A 20698-nucleotide genomic window follows, 5' to 3' on the forward strand; every position below is an offset into this window, starting at 1 on the left:
CGGAGAGGTATCTCTGGGCCCACTCGGTAATGCATCATCATAATGAGCTCAATGTGACTAAGGCATTAGTCACGGGATCATGCATTGCGGTACGAGTAAAGAGACTTGCCGGTAACGAGATTGAACAAGGTATTGGGATACCGACGATCGAATCTCGGGCAAGTAACATACCGATTGACAAAGGGAATTGCATACGGGATTGATTGAATCCTCGACACCGTGGTTCATCCGATGAGATCATTGTGTAACATGTGGGAGCCAACATGGGTATCCAGATCCCACTGTTGGTTATTGACCGGAGAGGCGTCTCGGTCATGTCTGCATGTCTCCCGAACCCGCAGGGTCTACACACTTAAGGTCCGGTGACGCTAGGGTTGTAGAGATATATGTATGCGGAAACCCGAAAGTTGTTTGGAGTCCCGGATGAGATCCTGGACGTCACGAGAGGTTCCGGAATGGTCCGGAGGTGAAGAATTATATATAGGAAGTCAAGTTTCGGCCACCGGGAAAGTTTCGGGGGTTACCGGTATTGTACCGGGACCACCGGAAGGGTCCCGGGGGTCCATCGGGTGGGGCCACCTATCCCGGAGGGCCCCGTGGGCTGAAAGTGGAAGGGAACCAGCCCTTAGTGGGCTGGGTCGCCCCCCCTTGGGCCTCCCCCCATGCGCCTAGGGTTGGGAACCCTAGGGGGAGTTCCCCCTTGCCTTGGGGGGCAAGGCAACCCCTTCCCCCCTTGTGGCCGCCGCCCCCCCCCCCCCTTGAGATCCCATCTCTTGGGGCCGGCGCCCCCCCAGGGGGCCTATATAAAGGGGGGAGGGAGGGCAGCAACACACAGCCTTGGGCGCCTCCCTCCTCCCCTGCAACACCTCTCTCTTTCTCGCGGAAGCTTGCGAAGCCCTGCCGGAGACCCGCTACATCCACCACCATGCCGTCGTGCTGTTGGATCTCCATCAACCTCTCCTTCCCCCTTGCTGGATCAAGAAGGAGGAGACGTCGCTGCATCGTACGTGTGTTGAACGCGGAGGTGCCGTCCGTTCGGCACTCGGTCATCGGTGATTTGGATCACGGCGAGTACGACTCCGTCATCCACGTTCATTGCAACGCTTCCGCTCGCGATCTACAAGGGTATGTAGATGCACTCCTTTCCCCTCGTTGCTAGTAGACTCCATAGATGCATCTTGGTGAGCGTAGGAAAATTTTAAAATTATGCTACGATTACCAACACTACGCACACTACCAGGATCAAGAGAATTAAACCATATCTTAGCATCACCCTTTAGTGAGAACGGAAATATTTTAAGGATATAAAGATAGCGAGATTTCTCATCATTAGTGAACAGGGTGGCTATATCATTTAATTTAGTAAGATGTGCCACAACAGTTTCAGATTCATAGCCATGAAAAGGATCAGATTCAACCAAAGTAATTATATCAGGATCAACAGAGAATTCATAATCCTTATCAGTAACGCAGATAGGTGAAGTAGCAAAAGCAGGGTCAGGTTTCATTCTAGCATTACGAGATTGCTGCTTCCATTTAGCTAATAACCTCTTGAGCTCGTATCTATCTTTGCATGCTAAAATAGCTATAGCAGCTTCTTTTTCAAAAACATAACCCTTAGGAACAACAGGCGATTCATATTTATTAGGGGGAGAGTCTTCATCATCACTTTCATCAATGTTATCAGTTTCAATAATTTCATTCTCTCTAGCCCTAGCAAGTTGTTCATCAAGAAATTCACCAAGTGGCACAGTAGTATCAAGCATAGAAGTAGTTTCATCATAAGTATCATGCATAGAAGAAGTGGCATCATCAATAATATGCGACATATCAGAACGAATAGCAGAAGCAGGTTTAGGTGTCGCAAGCTTACTCAAAATAGAAGGTGAATCAAGTGCAGAGCTAGATGGCAGTTCCTTACCTCCCCTCGTAGTTGAGGGATAGATTTTTGTTTTCTCGTCTTTCAAGTTCCTCATAGTGACCAGCAGATATAAATCCCAAGTGACTCAAAGAATAGAGCTATGCTCCCCGGCAACGGCGCCAAAAAATAGTCTTGATAACCCACAAGTATAGGGGATCGCAACAGTTTTCGAGGTAGAGTATTCAACCCAAATTTATTGATTCGACACAAGGGGAGCCAAAGAATATTCTCAAGTATTAGCAGTTGAGTTGTCAATTCAACCACACCTGGATAACTTAATATCTGAAGCAAAATATTTAGTAGCAGAGTAATATGGAAGTAACGGTAACGGTAGCAAAAGTAATATTTTTGGGTTTTGTAGTGATTGTAACAGTAGCAACGGTAAAGTAAATAAGCAAAGAACAATATGTGAAAAACTCGTAGGCATTGGATCGGTGATGGAGAATTATGCCGGGTGCGGTTCATCATGTAACAGTCATAACATAGGGTGACACAGAACTAGCTCCAATTCATCAATGTAATGTAGGCATGTATTCCGAATATAGTCATACGTGCTTATGGAAAAGAACTTGCATGACATCTTTTGTCCTACCCTCCCGTGGCAGCGGGGTCCTAATGGAAACTAAGGGATATTAAGGCCTCCTTTTAATAGAGTACCGGACCAAAGCATTAACACATAGTGAATACATGAACTCCTCAAACTATGGTCATCACCGGGAGTGGTCCCGATTTTCACTTCGGGGTTGCCGGATCATAACACATAGTAGGTGACTATAGAGTTGCAAGATAGGATCAAGAACTCACATATATTCATGAAAACATAATAGGTTCAGATCTGAAATCATGGCACTCGGGCCCTAGTGACAAGCATTAAGCATAGCAAAGTCATAGCAACATCAATCTCATAACATAGTGGATACTAGGGATCAAACCCTAACAAAACTAACTCGATTACATGATAGATCTCATCCAACCCATCACCGTCCAGCAAGCCTACGATGGAATTACTCACGCACGTGGGTGAGCATCATGAAATTGGTGATGGAGGATGGTTGATGATGACGACGGCGATGAATACCCCTCTTCGGAGCCCCGAACGGACTCCCGATCAGCCCTCCCGAGAGGTTTTAGGGCTTGGCAGCGGCTCCGTATCGTAAAACACGATGAATCCTTCTCTCTGATTTTTTTTCTCCCCAAAAGTGAATATATCGAGTTGGAGTTGAGGTCGGTAGAGCGTCAGAGGGCCCACGAGGCAGGGGGCGCACCGAGGGGGGCAGGTGCGCCCCCCACCCTCGTGGACAGGGTGTGGGCCCCCTAACATGGATTTTTCTTCCAGTATTTTTAATATTTTCCAAAAAGATGTTCTGTGGAGTTTCAGGTCATTCCGACAACTTTTGTTTCTGCACATAAATAACACCATGGAAAGTCTCCTAAAAACAGCGTCAGTCCGAGTTAGTTCCATTCAAATCATGCAAGTTAGAGTCCAAAACAAGGGCAAAAGTGTTTGGAAAAGTAGATACGACGGAGACGTATCAGGCCCCACTCCGGAACCTTCTAGAACCTTCCCGGTACAATACCGAAAAATCCCGAACATTTTCCGGTGGCCAAAATAGGACTTCCCATATATAAATCTTTACCTCCGGACCATTCCGGAACTCCTCGTGACGTCCAGAATCTCATCCTGGACTCCAAACAATATTCGATAACTGCACACTAATTCCCATAACAACTCTAGCGTCACCGAACCTTAAGTGTGTAGACCCTACGGGTTCGGGAATCATGCAGACATGACCGAGACAGCTCTCTGGCCAATAACCAACAGCGGGATCTGGATACCCATGTTGGCTCCCACATGTTCCACGATGATCTCATCGGATGAACCACGATGTCAGGGATTCAATCAATCATGTATACAATTCCCTTTGTCAATCGGTACGTTACTTGCCCGAGATTCGATCGTCGGTATCCCAATACCTCGTTCAATCTAGTTACCGGCAAGTCACTTTACTCGTTTCGTAATGCATGATCCCGCGACTAACTACTTAGTCACATTGAGCTCATTATGATGATGCATTACCGAGTGGGCCCAGAGATACCTCTCCGTCATACGGAGTGACAAATCCCAGTCTCGATTCGTGCCAACCCAACAGACACTTTCGGAGATACCTGTAGTTCACCTTTATAGCCACCCAGTTACGTTGTGACGTTTGGTACACCCAAAGCATTCCTACGGTATCTGGGAGTTGCACAATCTCATGGTCTAAGGAAATGATACTTGACATTAGAAAAGCTTCTAGCAAACGAACTACACGATCTTGTGCTATGCTTGGGATTGGGTCTTGTCCATCACATCATTCTCCTAATGATGTGATCCCGTTATCAAGGACATCTAATGTCCATGGTCAGGAAACCATAACCATCTATTGATCAATGAGCTAGTCAACTAGAGGCTCACTAGGGACATGTTGTGGTCTATGTATTCACACATGTATTACGGTTTCCAGTTAATACAATTATAGCATGAACGATAGACAATTATCATGAACAAGGAAATACAATAATAACCATTTTATTATTGCCTCTAGGGCATATTTTCAACAGTCTCCCACTTGCACTAGAGTCAATAATCTAGTTCACATCACTATGTGATTGTAATGAATCCAACACCGATGGGGTTTGATCATATCTCGCTTGTGAGAGAGGTTATTAGTCAACGGGTCTGAACCTTTCAGATCCGTGTGTGCTTTACAAATCTCTATGTCATCTTGTAGATGCAGCTACCATGCGCTACTTGGAGCTATTCCAAATAACTGCTCTACTATACGAATCCGGTTTACTACTCAGAGTCATCCGGATTAGTGTCAAAGTTTGCATCGACGTAACCCTTTACGATGAACTCTTTTACCACCTCCATAATCGAGAAAATTCCTTAGTCCACTAGTTACTAAGGATAAGTTTGAGCGTTGTCATGTGATCCATTCCTGGATCACTCTTGTACCCCTTGGTTGACTCATGGCAAGGCACACTTCAGGTGCGGTACACAGCATAGCATACTGTAGAGCCTACGTCTAAAGCATAGGGGACGACCTTCGTCCTTTCTCTCTCTTCTGCCGTGGTCAGATCTTGAGTCTTACTCAATGCTCACACCTTATAACACAACCAAGAACTCCTTCTTTGCTGATCTATTTGAACTCCTTCAAAATCTTGTCACGGTATGTATTCATTTGAAAGTACTATTAAGCGTTTTTGATCTATCCTTATAGATCTTGATGCTCAATGTTCAAGTAGCTTAATCCAGGTTTTCCATTGAAAAACACTTTTGAAATAACCCTATATGCTTTCCAGAAATTCTACATCATTTCTGATCAAGAATATGTCAACAACATATACTCATCAGAAATTCTATAGTGCTCCCACTCACTTCTTTGGAAATACAAGTTTCTCATAAACTTTGTATAAACCCAAAATCTTTGATCATTTCATCAAAGCGTATATTCCAACTCTGAGATGCTTACTCCAGTCCTTAGAAGGATTGCTGGAGCTTTGCATACTTGTTAGCATCTTTTAGGATTGACAAAAACCTTCTGGTTGTATCACATACAATCTTTCCTCAAGAAAATTGTCGAGGAAACAATGTTTTGACATCCTATCTGCAAGATTTCATAAATAATGCAGTAACTGCTAATACAATTCCAATAGACTCTTAGCATCGCTACGAGTGAGAAAGTCTCACCGTAGTCAACTCCTTGAACTTGTCGGAAAACATCTTAACGACAAGTCGAGCTTTCTTAATGGTGATACTTACCATCATTGTCCGTCTTCCTTTTAAAATCCATCTGTACCTAATAGCCTTACGACCATCAAGTAGTTCTTCCAAAGTCTATACTTTGTTTTCACACATGGATCCTCTCGGATTTTATGGCCTCGAGCCATTTGTCGGAATCCGGGCCCACCATCGCTTCTCCATAGCTCGTAGGTTCATTTTTGTCTAGCAACATGACCTCCAAGACAGGATTACATACCACTCTGAAATAGTACGCATCCTTGTCGACCTACGAGGTTTGATAGTGACTTGATCCGAAGTTTCATGATCACTATCATCAGCTTCCACTTCAATTGGTGTAGGCGCTACAGGAACAACTTCCTGTGCCCTGCTACACACTGGTTGAAGTGACGGTTCAATAACCTCATCAAGTCTCCACCATCCTCCCACCCAATTCTTTCGAGGGAAACTTTTCCTCGAGAAAGGACCCGTTTCTAGAAACAATCACTTTTGCTTCCGGATCCGAAATAGGAGGTATACCCAACTGTTTTGGGTGTCCTATGAAGATGCATTTATCCACTTTGGGTTCGAGCTTATCAGGCTAAACCTTTTTCACATAAGTATCGCAGCCCCAAACTTTTAAGAAATGACAGCTTAGGTTTCTCTAAACCATAGTTCATACGGTGTCATCTCAACGGAATTACATGGTGCCCTATTTAAAGTGAATGCGGTTGTCTCTAATGCCTAACCCATAAATGATAGTGGTAATTCGATAAGAGACATCATGGTATGCACCACATCCAATAGGGTGCAGCTATGATGTTCGGACACACCATCACACTATGGTGTTCCAGGCGGCATTAGTTGTGAAACAATTTCCACAATGTCTGAATTGTGTACCAAACACGTAACTCAGATATTCATCTCTATGATCATATCATAGACATTTTATGCTCTTCTCACGACGATCTTCAACTTCACTCTGAAATTACTTGAACCTTTCAATAATTCAGACTTGTGTTTCATCAAGTAAATATACTTAGAATCTACTCAAATCATCTGTGAAGTAAGAGCATAACGATATTCACTGCGTGCCTCAGCACTCATTGGATTGCACACATCAAATGTATTACTTCCAAGAAGTTGCTCTCTTGTTTCATCTCACTGAAAACGAGGCCTTTCAGTCATCTTGCCCATGTGGTATGATTTGCATGTCTCAAGTGATTCAAAATCAAGTGAGTCCAAACGATCCATCTGCATGGAGTTTCTTCATGCGTATAAATCAATAGACATGGTTCGCATGTCTCAAACTTTTCCAAAAAAATGAGTGAGTCCAAAGATCCATCAACATGGAGCTTATTCATGCGTTTTATACCAATATGACTCAAATGGCAGTGCCATAAGTATGTGGTACTATCATTACTATCTTATATCTTTTGGCATGAACATGTGTATCACTACGATCGAGGTTCAATAAACCATTCATTTTAGGTGCAAGACCATTGAAGGTATTATTCAAATAAACAGAGTAACCATTATTCTCCTTAAATGAATAACCGTATTGCGATAAACATAATCCAATCATGTCTATGCTCAACGCAAACACCAAATAACAATTATTTAGGTTTAACACCAATCTCGATGGTAGAGGGAGCATGCGATGCTTGATCACATCAACCTTGGAAACACTTCCAACACATATCGTCATCTCACCTTCAGCTTGTCTCCGTTTATTCCGTAGCTTTTTATTTCAAGTTACTAACACTTAGCAACCGAACCGGTATTTTAATACCCTAGTGCTACTACGAGTACTAGTAAAGTACACATTATAATGTATATCCAATATACTTCTGTCTGCCTTGCCAGCCTTCTCATCTACCAAGTATCTAGGGTAGTTCTGCTTCAGTGACCGTTCCCCTTATTTCAGAAGCACTTAGTCTCGGGTTTGGGTTCAACCTTGGGTTTCTTCACTAGAGCAGCAACTGATTTGCCGTTTCATGAAGTATCCCTTTCTTGCCCTTGCCCTTCTTGAAACTAGTGGTTTTACTAACCAACAACAATTGATGCTCCTATTTGATTTCTACTTTCGCGGTGTTGCGAGTAGCTCAAGGATCATCATATCTATCCCTGATATGTTATAGTTCATCACGAAGCTCTAGTAGCTTGGTGGCAGTGACTTTGGAGAACCATCACTATCTCATCTGGAAGATTAACTCCCACTTGATTCAAGCGATTGTAGTACTCATACAATCTGAGCACATGCTCAACGATTGAGCTTTTCTCCTTAGTTTGCAGGCTTAAGAAACTTGTCAGAGGTCTCATACCTCTTGACGTGGGCACTAGCCTGAAATCCCAATTTTAGTCCTTGGAACATCTCATATGTTCTGCGATGTTTCAAAAACATCTTTGGTGCCTCAATTCTAAACCATTTAGGATTACGAACTGAACTATCATGTAGTCATGAAAACGTGTATGTCAGATGTTCGCAACATCCACAACCGACACTCGAGGTTCAGCACACTGAGTGGTGCATTAAGGACATAATCTTTCTACGCAGCAATGAGGACAATCCTCAGTTTACGGACCCGGTCCGCATAATTGCTACTGTCAACTCTCAACTAAATTTTTTCTAGGAACATATCTAAAACAGTAGAACCAAAGCGTGAGCTACGACATAATTTGCAAAGACCTTTTGACTATGTTCATGATAATTAAGTTCATCTAATCAAATTATTTAATGAACTCCCACTCAGATAGACATCCCTCTAGTCATCTAAGTGATACATGATCCGAGTCAACTAGGCCGTGTCCGATCATCACGTGAGACGGACTAGTCATCATCGGTGAACATCTTCATGTTGATCGTATCCACTATACGACTCATGTTCGACCTTTCGGTCCCTTGTGTTCTGAGGCCATGCCTGTACATGCTAGGCTCGTCAAGTCAACCTAAGTGTTTTGCATGTGTAAATCTGGCTTACACCCGTTGTATGTGAACGTTAGAATCTATCACACCCGATCATCACGTGGTGCTTCGAAACAACGAACTTTCGCAACAGTGCACAGTTAGGGGGAACACTTTCTTGAAATTTTATGAGGGATCATCTTATTTTTGCTACTGTCGTTCTAAGCAAATAAGATGTAAAAATGACAAACATCACATGCAAATCATAGAGTGGCATGATATGGCCAATATCATCTCGCGCCTTTGATCTTCATCTTTGAGGCGTGACATGATCACCTTCGTCACCGGCATGACACCATGATCTCCATCATCATGATCTCCATCATCGTGTCTTCATGAAGTAGTCTCGCCAACTATTACTTCTACTACTATGGCTAACGGTTAGCAATAAAGTAAAGTAATTACATGGCGTTTTCAATGACACGCACGTCATACAATAAATTAAGACAACTCCTATGGCTCCTGCCGGTTGTCATACTCATCGACATGCAAGTCGTGATTCCTATTACAAGAACATGATCAATCTCATACATCACATATATATAATTCATCATATCCTTTTGGCCATATCACATCACATAGCATACCCTGCAAAACAAGTTAAACGTCCTCTAATTGTTGTTGCATGTTTTACGTGGCTGCTATGGGTTTCTAGCAAGAACGTTTCTTACGTACGCAAAAGCCACAACGGTGATATGCCAATTGCTATTTACCCTTCATAAGGACCCTTTTCATCAAATCCGATCCGACTAAAGTGGGAGAGACTGGCAGCCGCTAGCCACCTTATGCAACAAGTGGATGTCAATCGGTGGAACCTGTCTCACGTAAGCGTACGTGTAAGGTCGGTCCGGTCCGCTTCATCCCACAATGCCGCCGAATCAAGATAAGACTAATAACGGTAAGAAAATTGAACAAATCATCGCCCACAACCATTTTGTGTTCTACTCGTGCATAGAATCTACGCATAGACCTAGCTCATGATGCCACTGTTGGGGATTGTTGCAGAAATTAAAAAAAATTCTACACATCACCAAGATCAATCTATGGAGAGAATAGAAACGAGAGAGAGGGGAGTGCATCTTCATACCCCTTGAAGATTGCGATGCGGAAGCGTTACAAGAACACGGATGAAGGAGTCGTACTCGCAACGATTCAGATCGTGGTTGATTTCGATCTAAGCGCCGAACAACGGCGCCTCCGCGTTCAACACACGTACAGCCCGGGGACGTCTCCTCCTTCTTGATCCAACAAGGGGAGAGGAGAAGTTGAGGGAGAGCTCCGGCAGCACGACGGCGTGGTGGTGGAGCTTGCGGTTCTCCGGCAGGGCTTCGCCAAGCACTACGGAGGAGGAGGAGGTGTTGGGGAGGGAGAGGGCTGCGCCAGGGGAAGGGGTGCGGCTCCCGTGTGCCTCCCCACTATATATAGGGGTGGAGGGGGCTGGTTTCTTGCCCTCCAAGTCCATTGGGGCGTTGGCAAAGGTGGGGGAAAGAAATCCCATCATTTCCCTTCCCCACCGATTGTTATCCCCCTTTTTTAGGGATCTTGATCTTATCCCTTCGGGATATGATCTTATTCCTTCTAAGGGGGGATCTTGGTGCACCTTGACCAGGGGTGTGGGGCCTTTCCCCCACTACCCACGTTCATGTGGGCCCCCCCATGCAGGTGGGCCCCACTCCGGAACCTTCTAGAACCTTCCCGGTACAATACTGAAAAATCCCGAACATTTTCCGGCGGCCAAAATAGGACTTCCCATATATAAATCTTTTCCTCCGGACCATTCCGGAACTCCTCGTGACGTCCGGGATCTCATCCGGGACTCCAAACAACATTCGATAACTGCACACTAATTCCCATAACAACTCTAGCGTCACCGAACCTTAAGTGTGTAGACCCTATGGGTTCGGGAATCATGCAGACATGAACGAGACAGCTCTCTGGCCATGTTCCACGATGATCTCATCGGATGAACCACGATGTCAGGGATTCAATCAATCCTGTATACAATTCCCTTTGTCAATCGGTACGTTACTTGCCCGAGATTCGATCGTCGGTATCCCAATACCTCGTTCAATCTCGTTACCAGCAAGTCACTTTACTCGTTTCGTAATGCATGATCCCGTGACTAACTACTTAGTCACATTGAGCTCATTATGATGATGCATTACCGAGTGGGCCCAGAGATACCTCTCCGTCATACGGAGTGACAAATCCCAATCTCGATTCGTGCCAACCCAACAGACACTTTCGGAGATACCTGTAGTGCACCTTTATAGCCACCCAGTTACGTTGTGACGTTTGGTACATCCAAAGCATTCCTACGGTATCCGGTAGTTGCACAATCTCATGGTCTAAGGAAATGATACTTGAAATTAGAAAAGCTTCTAGCAAACGAACTACACGATCTTGTGCTATGCTTGGGATTGGGTCTTGTCCATCACATCATTCTCCTAATGATGTGATCCCGTTATCAATGACATCTAATGTCCATGGTTAGGAAACCATAACCATCTATTGATCAATGAGCTAGTCAACTAGAGGCTCACTAGGGACATGTTGTGGTCTATGTATTCACACATGTATTACGGTTTCCAGTTAATACAATTATAGCATGAACAATAGACAATTATCATGAACAAGGAAATACAATAATAACCATTTTATTATTGCCTCTAAGGCATATTTCCAACATTTGTATTATATGAGTTATGTGATTTGGTGACCGAATGTTGTTCGGAGTCCCGGATGAGATCACGGACATGACGAGGAGTCTCGAAATGGTCAAGAGGTAAAGATTGATATATTGGATGATAGTATTCAGACACCGAAAGTGTTCCGGAATGTATCAGGTACATATTGGAGTACCGTGGGGGAGGGGGGTTAGCGGAACCCCCCGGGGGAAGATATGGGTCATATGGGCCATAGGAGGGAGGCACACCAGCCCACAAAGGGGTGGCGCGCCCCCCATAGGGAAGGAGGCCGAATTGGACTAGGGAAGGGGGCGGTGCCCCCCTTTCCTTCTCCCCCTCTCTTTATTTCCCCCTCAAGTAAAAGGAAAGGGGGCGCCTAGGGCCGGCCTCCTCCCCCTCCCTCCTTTATATACGTGGGGGCGCCTACAACACACATCAATTGTTCCAAGCCGTGTGCGGCTCCCCCTCCATAGTTTACGCCTCCGGTCATATTCAGGTAGTGCTTAGGCGAAGCCCTGCACGGATCACTTCACCATCACCGTCACCACGTTGTCGTGCTGACAGAACTCTCCCTCGATACTTTGCTGGATCAAGAGTTCGAGGGACGTCATCGAGCTGAACGTGTGCATAACTCGGAGGTGCCATACGTTCGGTGCTTGATCGGTCGGAACGAGAAGAAGTTCGACTACATCAACCGCGTTAACAAACGCTTCCGCTTTCGGTCTACGAGGGTCCGTGGACACACTCTCCCCTTCTCGTTGCTATGCATCTCCTGGATAGATCTTGCGTGAGCGTAGGAAATTTTTTGAAATTGCATGCTACGTTCCCCAACAAGCTTAAGGGGTGCAATCGGGGTGGGAGTGAACTGATGAAGCCTGGCTAGTAGTAGAATGTTGAACCAGGTCTCGCGTGAAAAAGAGCACCCTAGGAGGAGATGATCTGTGCACTCCTCTTCCTGGCAACAAAGCACGTAGAGTGGTGAATGCTGAAGATTTCGCCTAGCAAATCTATATGTTGTCCATACATGATTATGAAGTGCCAACGAAACGAAAATATTGATCTCCAAAGGTGCCTAGCAAGCCCAGATCTCGGCGGCGCCTGGTGTAAACTCTCTTTGAAGGAAAAATGAGTTCCAACCAGTCGCTACCAAAAACGAGTCTGCCTCCTCCATAACCTCAAAATTGAGCAAGACATTCCAAAGATATATAAGTTCACAGATCACATGAATCGATGGGGTTCCACACAGATCGGATCCCACAATGCATATGGTTGGGAGTCAGGAATATCCTTTGATACCCCCAGGGCACAAAATATATTATCATATCCTTTCAATCTCAGATGACTATGAACTCAAATATGACCACATACATTCATCAGACCCCACAAGTTCAGAACCGAGGAAAAAAATTGTGTTCCTACTGTTGGAGATATGCCCTAGAGGCAATTATGTGATGATTATATTTCCCTATGTATTCATGAGTCATTTCTATTGTCATTGGACATCGTCAATGATATGTATCAATAAGTTTGTGACTTTTTTGTGAAACTATATATTGTACGATGATTGTTCTAATGGTCCCTGGTTAATAAGGTTATGCGGTACACATACCCTTTGACTAGTATATTTTCCAGTTGATGACTATATTTCACAAGTCATGGGCATAGAGATGCTAAGCTGATAGTATGGACTCGGGGATGAAGATCGCCGTGTCGAACATGCCCACTTTGGACGCAGCAAGATATTGTCATCTGTTAGTCTCAAGTATGATGTATATGCCATGTCCTAGACCTGAGGTCCTCGCATGTTCTCGGGGTGAGGACCGACTCACTTAGGGTCTATAAAACTCTACTCCGTAACTGGGTAGTTATAAAGGTAGCTTTCGGGTGAGTCGTGAGACATGCCGAGAGACATGGTTGACCAAGAAGGGATTTGCCCCTCCGTAAGGAGAGATATTCTCTGGGCCCTCTCGGGTAATCATATTTGGAAAGCATGACCATGCGACTTGGGTTAAGTGTTAACCCGGTTAGAAAATATGTATCACGGTTTTGAGAAGAGAGGTCGAGTTACCACAAAGGTGACAAGTATTCGCCTTGAGCTTGACAACATATATCGTGAGGCAAAAGGAATGTTGCATATGACACATTGTCGAGGTTCGTCAAATGAATTTACTCACACATGGGCGTTGGCACGTTCTGCTAGGAGCCGCTACCAACTATCGACTTAGGTCGTGTCCATGTGTATGTGAACCTATAGGGTCGCACACTCAAGGGTTGTAGGCCATTTGGATTGGATCCGAATGGAGAATGGGTGTAGAATCCTAGTGGGCCTCAAGTGTTGATCCCACCTCGGAGATCTATATAAAGGGGAGTGGGTGCACCTCCAACGATTGATCTTTTTCCTCCCCACACAGCCACCGCCGCCACTCCCCATGCTCCCGTGCCACGCGACCGGACCTAGCAGTCCGCCGCCCGACGCTGCTCCCTGTACGTGTGGATACCTTGGAGGCATTGCATCTATAGTGCTAGGATGAACCGTTCAAGGGAACCGCAAGGAGCCATTAGGAGGATCCACGAGGATCATTCGCAAGAGATCGGCTACACGAGGAGGAGACGACTCGGCTCATTGGCTACAGGCATCACCGACTCTACTTCCACAGCAGTGACTACGCGTCTAGTGGTAACCCGATCCCGTGATCTATCCCCAGCAGCATGATCTTGGTTACGCAGTAGAAAAAAATTATTTGACGGTAGAGTAGCATACCACGTGCTCCAACACCTACTCGGTGTGACATCCGTCTCATGGAAGTCCACAAAAACGTAACCTAGTTGTTTACGTTCACCAATCATTATGAAACATGAGGCGTCATGTGAATACATGCGGCTTTGAAAAATGATAAAGCACATATCAAAGTCGTGTAGTATTGTTTTCGATGAATCACCAACCATTATATACAAATATATTGTTGCTTGTGTTGCTCAAATGCAAATGTCTTGCATAATCAGCAATATCATTGTAGTGCTCCAAAATTGTTTTGTCCCCATAAATATGGAATAAACATCTCGCAAGTTAAGTCAGTAATAAACTCGTCGATATATTCTCAAAGTCTTTGCCAACTTCAAAGATTTATATAGTATGTTAATGGAATTTGTACGCGAGGACTTCGAGGTTTGCAAGGATCAGGGAGTCACTCTGTTATTAACATGTCCTTGCATCATATTGCACATTTTTTTCCTCTAAGTTTACTATGTGGTTTTGCATCAAGATTTTTTTAATGAAAACAATGTCTTCACAGGATCATATGGTGTACCCAAGACTTTTTAGAAGGAAGTATACAAAGCAAAAAGCAACTAACGTATGGGTTTTTCCTTTTAAGGTTTTCTCACACGCGTTATCTTATCACAGGGCAATAATCATTATATGTTGTATCATTTTCTTCTTATTTTTTCCACCGAGTTTGAAGGAGTATTTAGCAGCATATCAAATATCACTCCTCAAATTTTCCACGCAGCAACAGACACGTCTTTTGCTCCCATCTCAGAAGTGAACCCCATAGATTCCAAAACTGAGGAACGAGAGACGTTGGACGACTAGTTTGCGTCTTCTTTCCTTTTATTGTGTGTCCTATGTTCAGCTCACCGTTTTGATCTAGATAACTTGCGGTTCCTAGTATGGCCTCTTTGCTATATTACATCGTTATAGTTCCTTTCTCACAGGTTTTGTGATGTCGGGTATGATGTGTGAGATGGTACAGTTTTGTTTTGGTTTCTACTAAAGGAAATCGGGATCCACCATTTCTTTAAAAAAATCGAAGGTAAAGAATCTATTAGTGCGTTGGAGTACTAAATTACTAGGAAAATCCTCATGCTTCAAGTTTGTAATAAATACATCACACCATTGATTTGTAAACTATCACATTGGATCTCTTCTAGAAGCACAATCTATTTCCAAAATAAATGAAGCTAATGCACTACAAATCTACTGAGAACTACTTTAAGTAAGTGGCACCGTATGCTAGATTCTTATGACAATAGATCTACACAAATTTGCAACTCTTCCCTAGCTATGAAAAGAACCACCTTAAGCAACTATAGCCCATGTACTTTGCTATTTTGTTGGACGCATGGCACTGCTCCTTTTGCCTCTGCCAGAAAACATGGAGAGCAATGTAATTACCCTTTTGCATCTGTTAAACAACTATCAGTTAAATTTCAAATATTAGGACTATGAAAATTGATAATATGGAAGGTCAATGTAATTACCCTTTTCTTTAAGCCTCACAACCTCATCTTGGGTAACCTGGAGCCTACATAAGGCAAATAATATAACAAGATTAGGAAAGATCCTCAAAGAATAAGGTCTATTTCCTTATAAACGAGAATAATATGTAAAAGTAATGAACAAAGTTTTCTTCACACGAAGAACTTACATCCTCTCTAAACATGCAATACGTTCGAGTAGTTCCTTCTCCCTGTGTGTAGATGCTTCCTATTACCTCATAAAAAATGTTTATGAGTAACTACATAAATTAATTATAAGTATTTCTGATGTTAATATGGCATATGTAGGACATGTAGATGACCGTTGTGCAAGTAATGCCATAAAGATGTACAAATATGTTTCGGTCCCAAAATATAGGCAAGATTATCAAGGCGGTGCACAGGATTGTGATTCTAAAAAATTAAAGGTGTTAGATTTGTTCTAAGTAAATTTATTTATTCTAATGATGATTAATAACAACATCCAAATCTTCATATCATATTGTGAGGTAAAGGTAATTAAGTGATTGCATAGATTTTGTTTTGTGAAAACACAGAATATTGTAAAGTAACCAAATAAGAAATGATAGTGCCAATATAAGGTTATATATTATGTAATTTATATAACTTAAACCCATCTAATTATGTAGAGGACATATATCATAAAAATCATACCGTTTCTTCCGTTGTTACTTTAAAACGACCCTTTTGAATGGCCATTTTTTCTATATGTTCATCCATACACGTAACATTGGAAACTGCATAAAATAATCACTTATCATTGTATATGCCAATTGGACAAAATTAAAATACATAAATCAAGTATAACACAAGTAACAATGAATAATAATTATTGAGTTGTTAACTTAAAAATATTCTTCGTGCATCCTAGCTATAGACATTTTACTTTGGAGAAGAACATGCCTGCTCTGGAAAGTTGCTTGGTAGGTACTTTCGTATGTCGTTCAAATGACTCATGGCGCGCAAGGCCATTAGGGGGTCCATTCTCAAGTTGTTTCCCACTGGCAGAAAAACCTTATGTCAGAAAACAAACATATGTGTGATATTAAGATTTAGTTGTGTTAACAATGAAGCAATGTATGCACCCAAAAAGGTAGCATTCAGATGCTCGACTTCATGAAACAGACCATATTAATGTTTAACTGTATGCTAGATTTCCTTGAAGAGTCATTTGTAGATCAGATGCAACATAGATAAGAATAAAATATTAGACACAATCATGTAGTAGTAAAATTAGATTAGTACATGAGTGTTAGAAGATGTTGAGCTAGCTCTCGCGGTGCAAATCTATCGAAACCTAATATATATATGCAATACAATATACTTCCTTAATAGCATTGTCTGGTAAAAAGGATTAAATACTAACATTTATGCCAAGTAAGAAGTAGAACAATGCAATTTTGATGTAAACATAATAATCAAAGAAGTGACATGTTTAACTCCCGTAGAAAAATATTGCCACCATACATAAAAAGGCACATTTTGCCAACAACTTGTTCAATTATATGTGCATTATACAAGTGATAACGGTATAGTTTCACATTTCGCAATAAAAAAATACTTGTTTATGGTTGTGAATTTGTCCTTGTTTCTCAACGAAGTGACTATCATTCTATCAAGAAAGTATATTAAACATCCCAACCTTTGAGGTATCAGTATTGGAGTTGTTGAGCTTGGTGTTTCTACTATTTCAGTACCTACAATCTGAAAGTACAACATGCCATGTTAGTTCAAGTATATATTATAACACAACCATTTACCTATATGCTAATTTGAACTAAGACCACAACACTTATTCTGGATTGGAGGGAGTCACAACACCATAATTACCTTCTTATCATCACTAGCATGATTTTGTGGACGCACATCTTGAAGCGGAACAATTTCATCCACGGTATCAAGTTCAAATAGGAAACGCAGGTACTCCTCTTCGTCACTATCATTCTCTTCCGAGTACTAGAAATGTAACAAACAATATTTTGTGAAATTATTTATGCAAATATTTTTACAAAATGTTATTGCACAAGTAAAATCATACCAACTTAGCCTGTGCTTTCAAGTCCTCGATATCAAAGTGCCACTGACTAATACCTCTCCAATATTCGTCCTGTTGCATATTTGAGAATTGAAATAACTCAAATAATTATTGGATGGTACATTTAAAGCGCAGTATCATAGCTCGAAGATAGACCAAGAGATTAAGGAAATGTAACTAATTTAAACCAATAGTTTAATTAAATACATAAATTCTTTTAGGTTCAAGTGTAAACTAAATTCCCAAAGTAAAATAGTATATAATTTCTTCGAGTGCCTAGTGAAGAGCACTACGAAATGTGGTTATCTTACGAATCTTAGGGCATCTCCAACGTCGTACCTCAAATCACCCGCAAACATTCAAACCGCAGTGTTCGGACCATTTTTGTCGTCCAACATAGTGCCGCATAAAGTCAGTGGACGCGTCCGCATGGCCGAATTTCACTAAACTAGAAGAAACCTGGGGGAGGTTTGTGCGACGTCCGCCTGGACAATCAAAAGACATCACGTCCCCTCTCTCTCCATCCGTGCAGGATGGCGGAAGACCGCTACTATTTGGCAGAAGGAGACCAACTTTGATGGAAGGCCAAAGTTATTTGGCGGGAGGCTATTGCTAGTGGTTCTTATTTGACGGAAGGCCATTGTATAATCATGACTATTTGGCTGAAGGCCATTGTTATTTGGCGGAAGACATTGCTACTATTTTAAAAAAAATTAATAGAAGCGGACATTTAAGGTATGGATTTGGAGGGCGAGCTCCCGTATTCGGGTCCACGGACGTTTAGTGTGTCCGATTTACAGCACGGTAATGGAGATGCTCTTAGCTATGGAAAAAAGTCAAAAGAAATACTAACATGTGATGTCTTCTCTTTGATTTTATCGTGTGGTTTCTTCTCTGCTTGCAACTTTGCTTCATTCTCCTGCTCAAAAATAATTGACACAAAATTACACCACATATATGCGCGCACATAAAAATGATAAATAGAGAAGGCAAATGAATGTCGTCTCATACCTTTATAGTTTGCACCCTAGCAACCAAAGATGGCACTTTATTTAGCATGCATCTTACGTGATTGTCCTCAGACTTCACTTTTTTGAAGAACGGAAGTTGCAGTAACATTTGCGCAGTTGGCCTCTTGGATGGATCTTTTATCAAACATGCACCAATCATTCGCTTAAATGACTACATAAAAAGATAGGAACGAGTAAGCATAGGCACATGTGTGTATCTAAGATTCTAAGAGATCATATCAAGATTACATTTGAAAACTTCTTGTCCTTTGTGTTATGAAGAGATGGAGGAGCATGTTGTAACGTCATCAGAAAGACCTACACGTCATTTCAGAGACCTCAGTAACTTCTCACAGACAGTATGATGATGTAAAATATATCAAGGTAAACTAATACCTTTGCTGGAGGTTGGCTAGAGAAAGGAGCGTGGCCATTAGCTAGTTCTAGTGCAGTTATTCCGAAAGACCAAATGTCTGCTCTGCGAATAATTGTTTGTATGTCCGGTTAAGCAATCGGTATAAAAAAACATAGTCAACTAACCTGTGGTAAAAAGCCAGACAAATAAAAATTTACTTGAAGTCGTATTCCTTTTGCTCCATCACTTCAGGTGCCATCCTTAAGAAGAAACAGAGCACTGAATCAGTAGAATGTCAGTACACTGTTCATGAGCTGCGGAATCATCAACCCATTGGCAAAAATATTAATTGGACAGTCCTAAAAACAACAACTTTTAAGACACTACCAGCAAGGTGTGCCGACAAGCGTGTGCCTTTTGCCGTTCCTGTTGATCATCGAGTCGTAGACGCTGGCGCTAATTCCGAAATCCGCAAGCTTGACTCCTTTGTGCTGATCAAGCAATATGTTTCCAGCCTGTGTTCACGCCCGAAACACGAAAGCGATTTAGAGATATACGAAGTGACGTAATCTTCAAATTCAGTACCGGGAGAGAGCTCAATTACCTTGACATCCCGGTGTATGTGGCCTTTGCCGTGCAGGTACTCGAGGCCCCTCAGCGTCTCGCGGAGCACGAAGGCTATGAACCTCTCCTCCTCGAACCCTTTGGGGAAGGAGGATTTCATGAGGTGGAAGCAGGAGCCCCCGGCCATGTAGGGCATGACGATCCACAGGTTCTCGTCTTGGGTGAAGGAGCAATAGGCGCTGAGGAGGTTGGGGTGATCCGTCAGGATCATGGTCTTGACCTCTTCGGAGGCGTTATTCTGCATGAGAGACGCCGATTAGTGCTTTTTTTTTTCTTACACATTTGTGCGCACGGGAATTGATTGATATATTGAGTGGAGGAGGCAGGCACGTACGACGTCAGCTTCGGAGCGGAGGGAGAGGTTCATAATCTTGACGGCGACGACCTCGCCCCCGAGCGGGAGGCACCGGGCGCGGCGCACGACGGCCGTGGCGCCGTCGCCAATTGGCTCCATCAGCTCGTAATCCTCCGCCCGGATGGGGAACTCCCCCTTCCTCGCCCTCGGCGACGCCCCTCCTTCCCCGCGCTTCCCCTTCTCCTTGGACCCCATTGATCAATGTGTGTGTGTGTGGGGGGGGGGGGGGGGGGGCGGGTATTGATCAAGCGATGTGAACCCTAGAACAGCAGCCTAGTCGACTAATTCGGCCTCTCGGTTGCGTGGATCTGACGGGCTCGGTCGACGGGCCATGGCGGTCGATGAACGAGATGTTATAAGGAGGCGCGCGCGGCCGGGATGCGCTTTCTCGTGAGGGGGGGAAAGGTGGGAGGGGGTGGGGGGCGCTATGGTTGGCTGGCGGGCCGGTGGGGGGAAGAAGAACACGGGCGGAGGCGCCGGCGTCGCGAGGCGAGAGATATTTATAACGGATCCGGATCTCATGCAAGGGCTTCCGGTCGATTCCGTTTCTGTTTTGCCTCCTCCGCGAAAAAAGAGTCCGAGTCGTTTCGTCTGGTGGATCGGAGTCCAACCAAGATAGCTGCTCCGTCGTTGTGATCGAGGACTTACGGGTGGAAGTTGTAATTAGGCACGTCTTATCTTTTTTCTTAGGACACTGATAACGCT

The 20698-nt window shown here is 43.4% G+C and overlaps 1 protein-coding gene across 2 annotated transcripts; it reads right to left on the minus strand.

Moving 5' to 3' along the window:
* Nucleotides 1-15181: 15181 nt before the first annotated feature.
* On the minus strand, nucleotides 15182-20462 carry LOC109787611 (serine/threonine-protein kinase BLUS1). Of its 2 annotated transcripts, none has more exons than XM_073501182.1 (16): nucleotides 19973-20462; nucleotides 19619-19876; nucleotides 19402-19529; nucleotides 19233-19274; nucleotides 19056-19137; nucleotides 18909-18977; nucleotides 18661-18831; nucleotides 18503-18568; nucleotides 17653-17721; nucleotides 17445-17570; nucleotides 17257-17318; nucleotides 16518-16615; nucleotides 16269-16351; nucleotides 15764-15822; nucleotides 15597-15640; nucleotides 15182-15478 (listed from the first exon to the last, which is right to left on the minus strand). In XM_073501182.1, the coding sequence occupies exons 1-16, from the start codon at nucleotides 20186-20188 to the stop codon at nucleotides 15423-15425; spliced, it is 1629 nt and encodes a 542-aa protein (XP_073357283.1). In that variant the 5' UTR covers nucleotides 20189-20462; the 3' UTR covers nucleotides 15182-15422. The 2 variants fall into 2 exon arrangements, with proteins under 2 accessions (XP_073357283.1, XP_073357284.1); XM_073501183.1 differs by having other exon boundaries at nucleotides 15182-15520.
* Between the last annotated feature and the right edge of the window lie 236 nt (nucleotides 20463-20698).

The sequence above is a fragment of the Aegilops tauschii genome, chromosome 6 (genome assembly GCF_002575655.3).
Source record: "Aegilops tauschii subsp. strangulata cultivar AL8/78 chromosome 6, Aet v6.0, whole genome shotgun sequence".
Taxonomy (NCBI): Eukaryota; Viridiplantae; Streptophyta; class Magnoliopsida; order Poales; family Poaceae; genus Aegilops; species Aegilops tauschii.

Excerpts from the sequence above, each read along its gene's own strand:
- LOC109787611 (XM_073501182.1), bottom strand. The coding sequence starts at position 20,188 with ATGGGGTCCAAGGAGAAGGGGAAGCGCGGGGAAGGAGGGGCGTCGCCG. Across the intron at positions 19,275-19,401 it reads CTTGTCGGCACACCTTGCTG|GATGGCACCTGAAGTGATGG; the intron begins GTAGTGTCTTAA and ends TTTCTTCTTAAG. Across the intron at positions 19,138-19,232 it reads CAAAAGGAATACGACTTCAA|AGCAGACATTTGGTCTTTCG; the intron begins GTAAATTTTTAT and ends AATTATTCGCAG.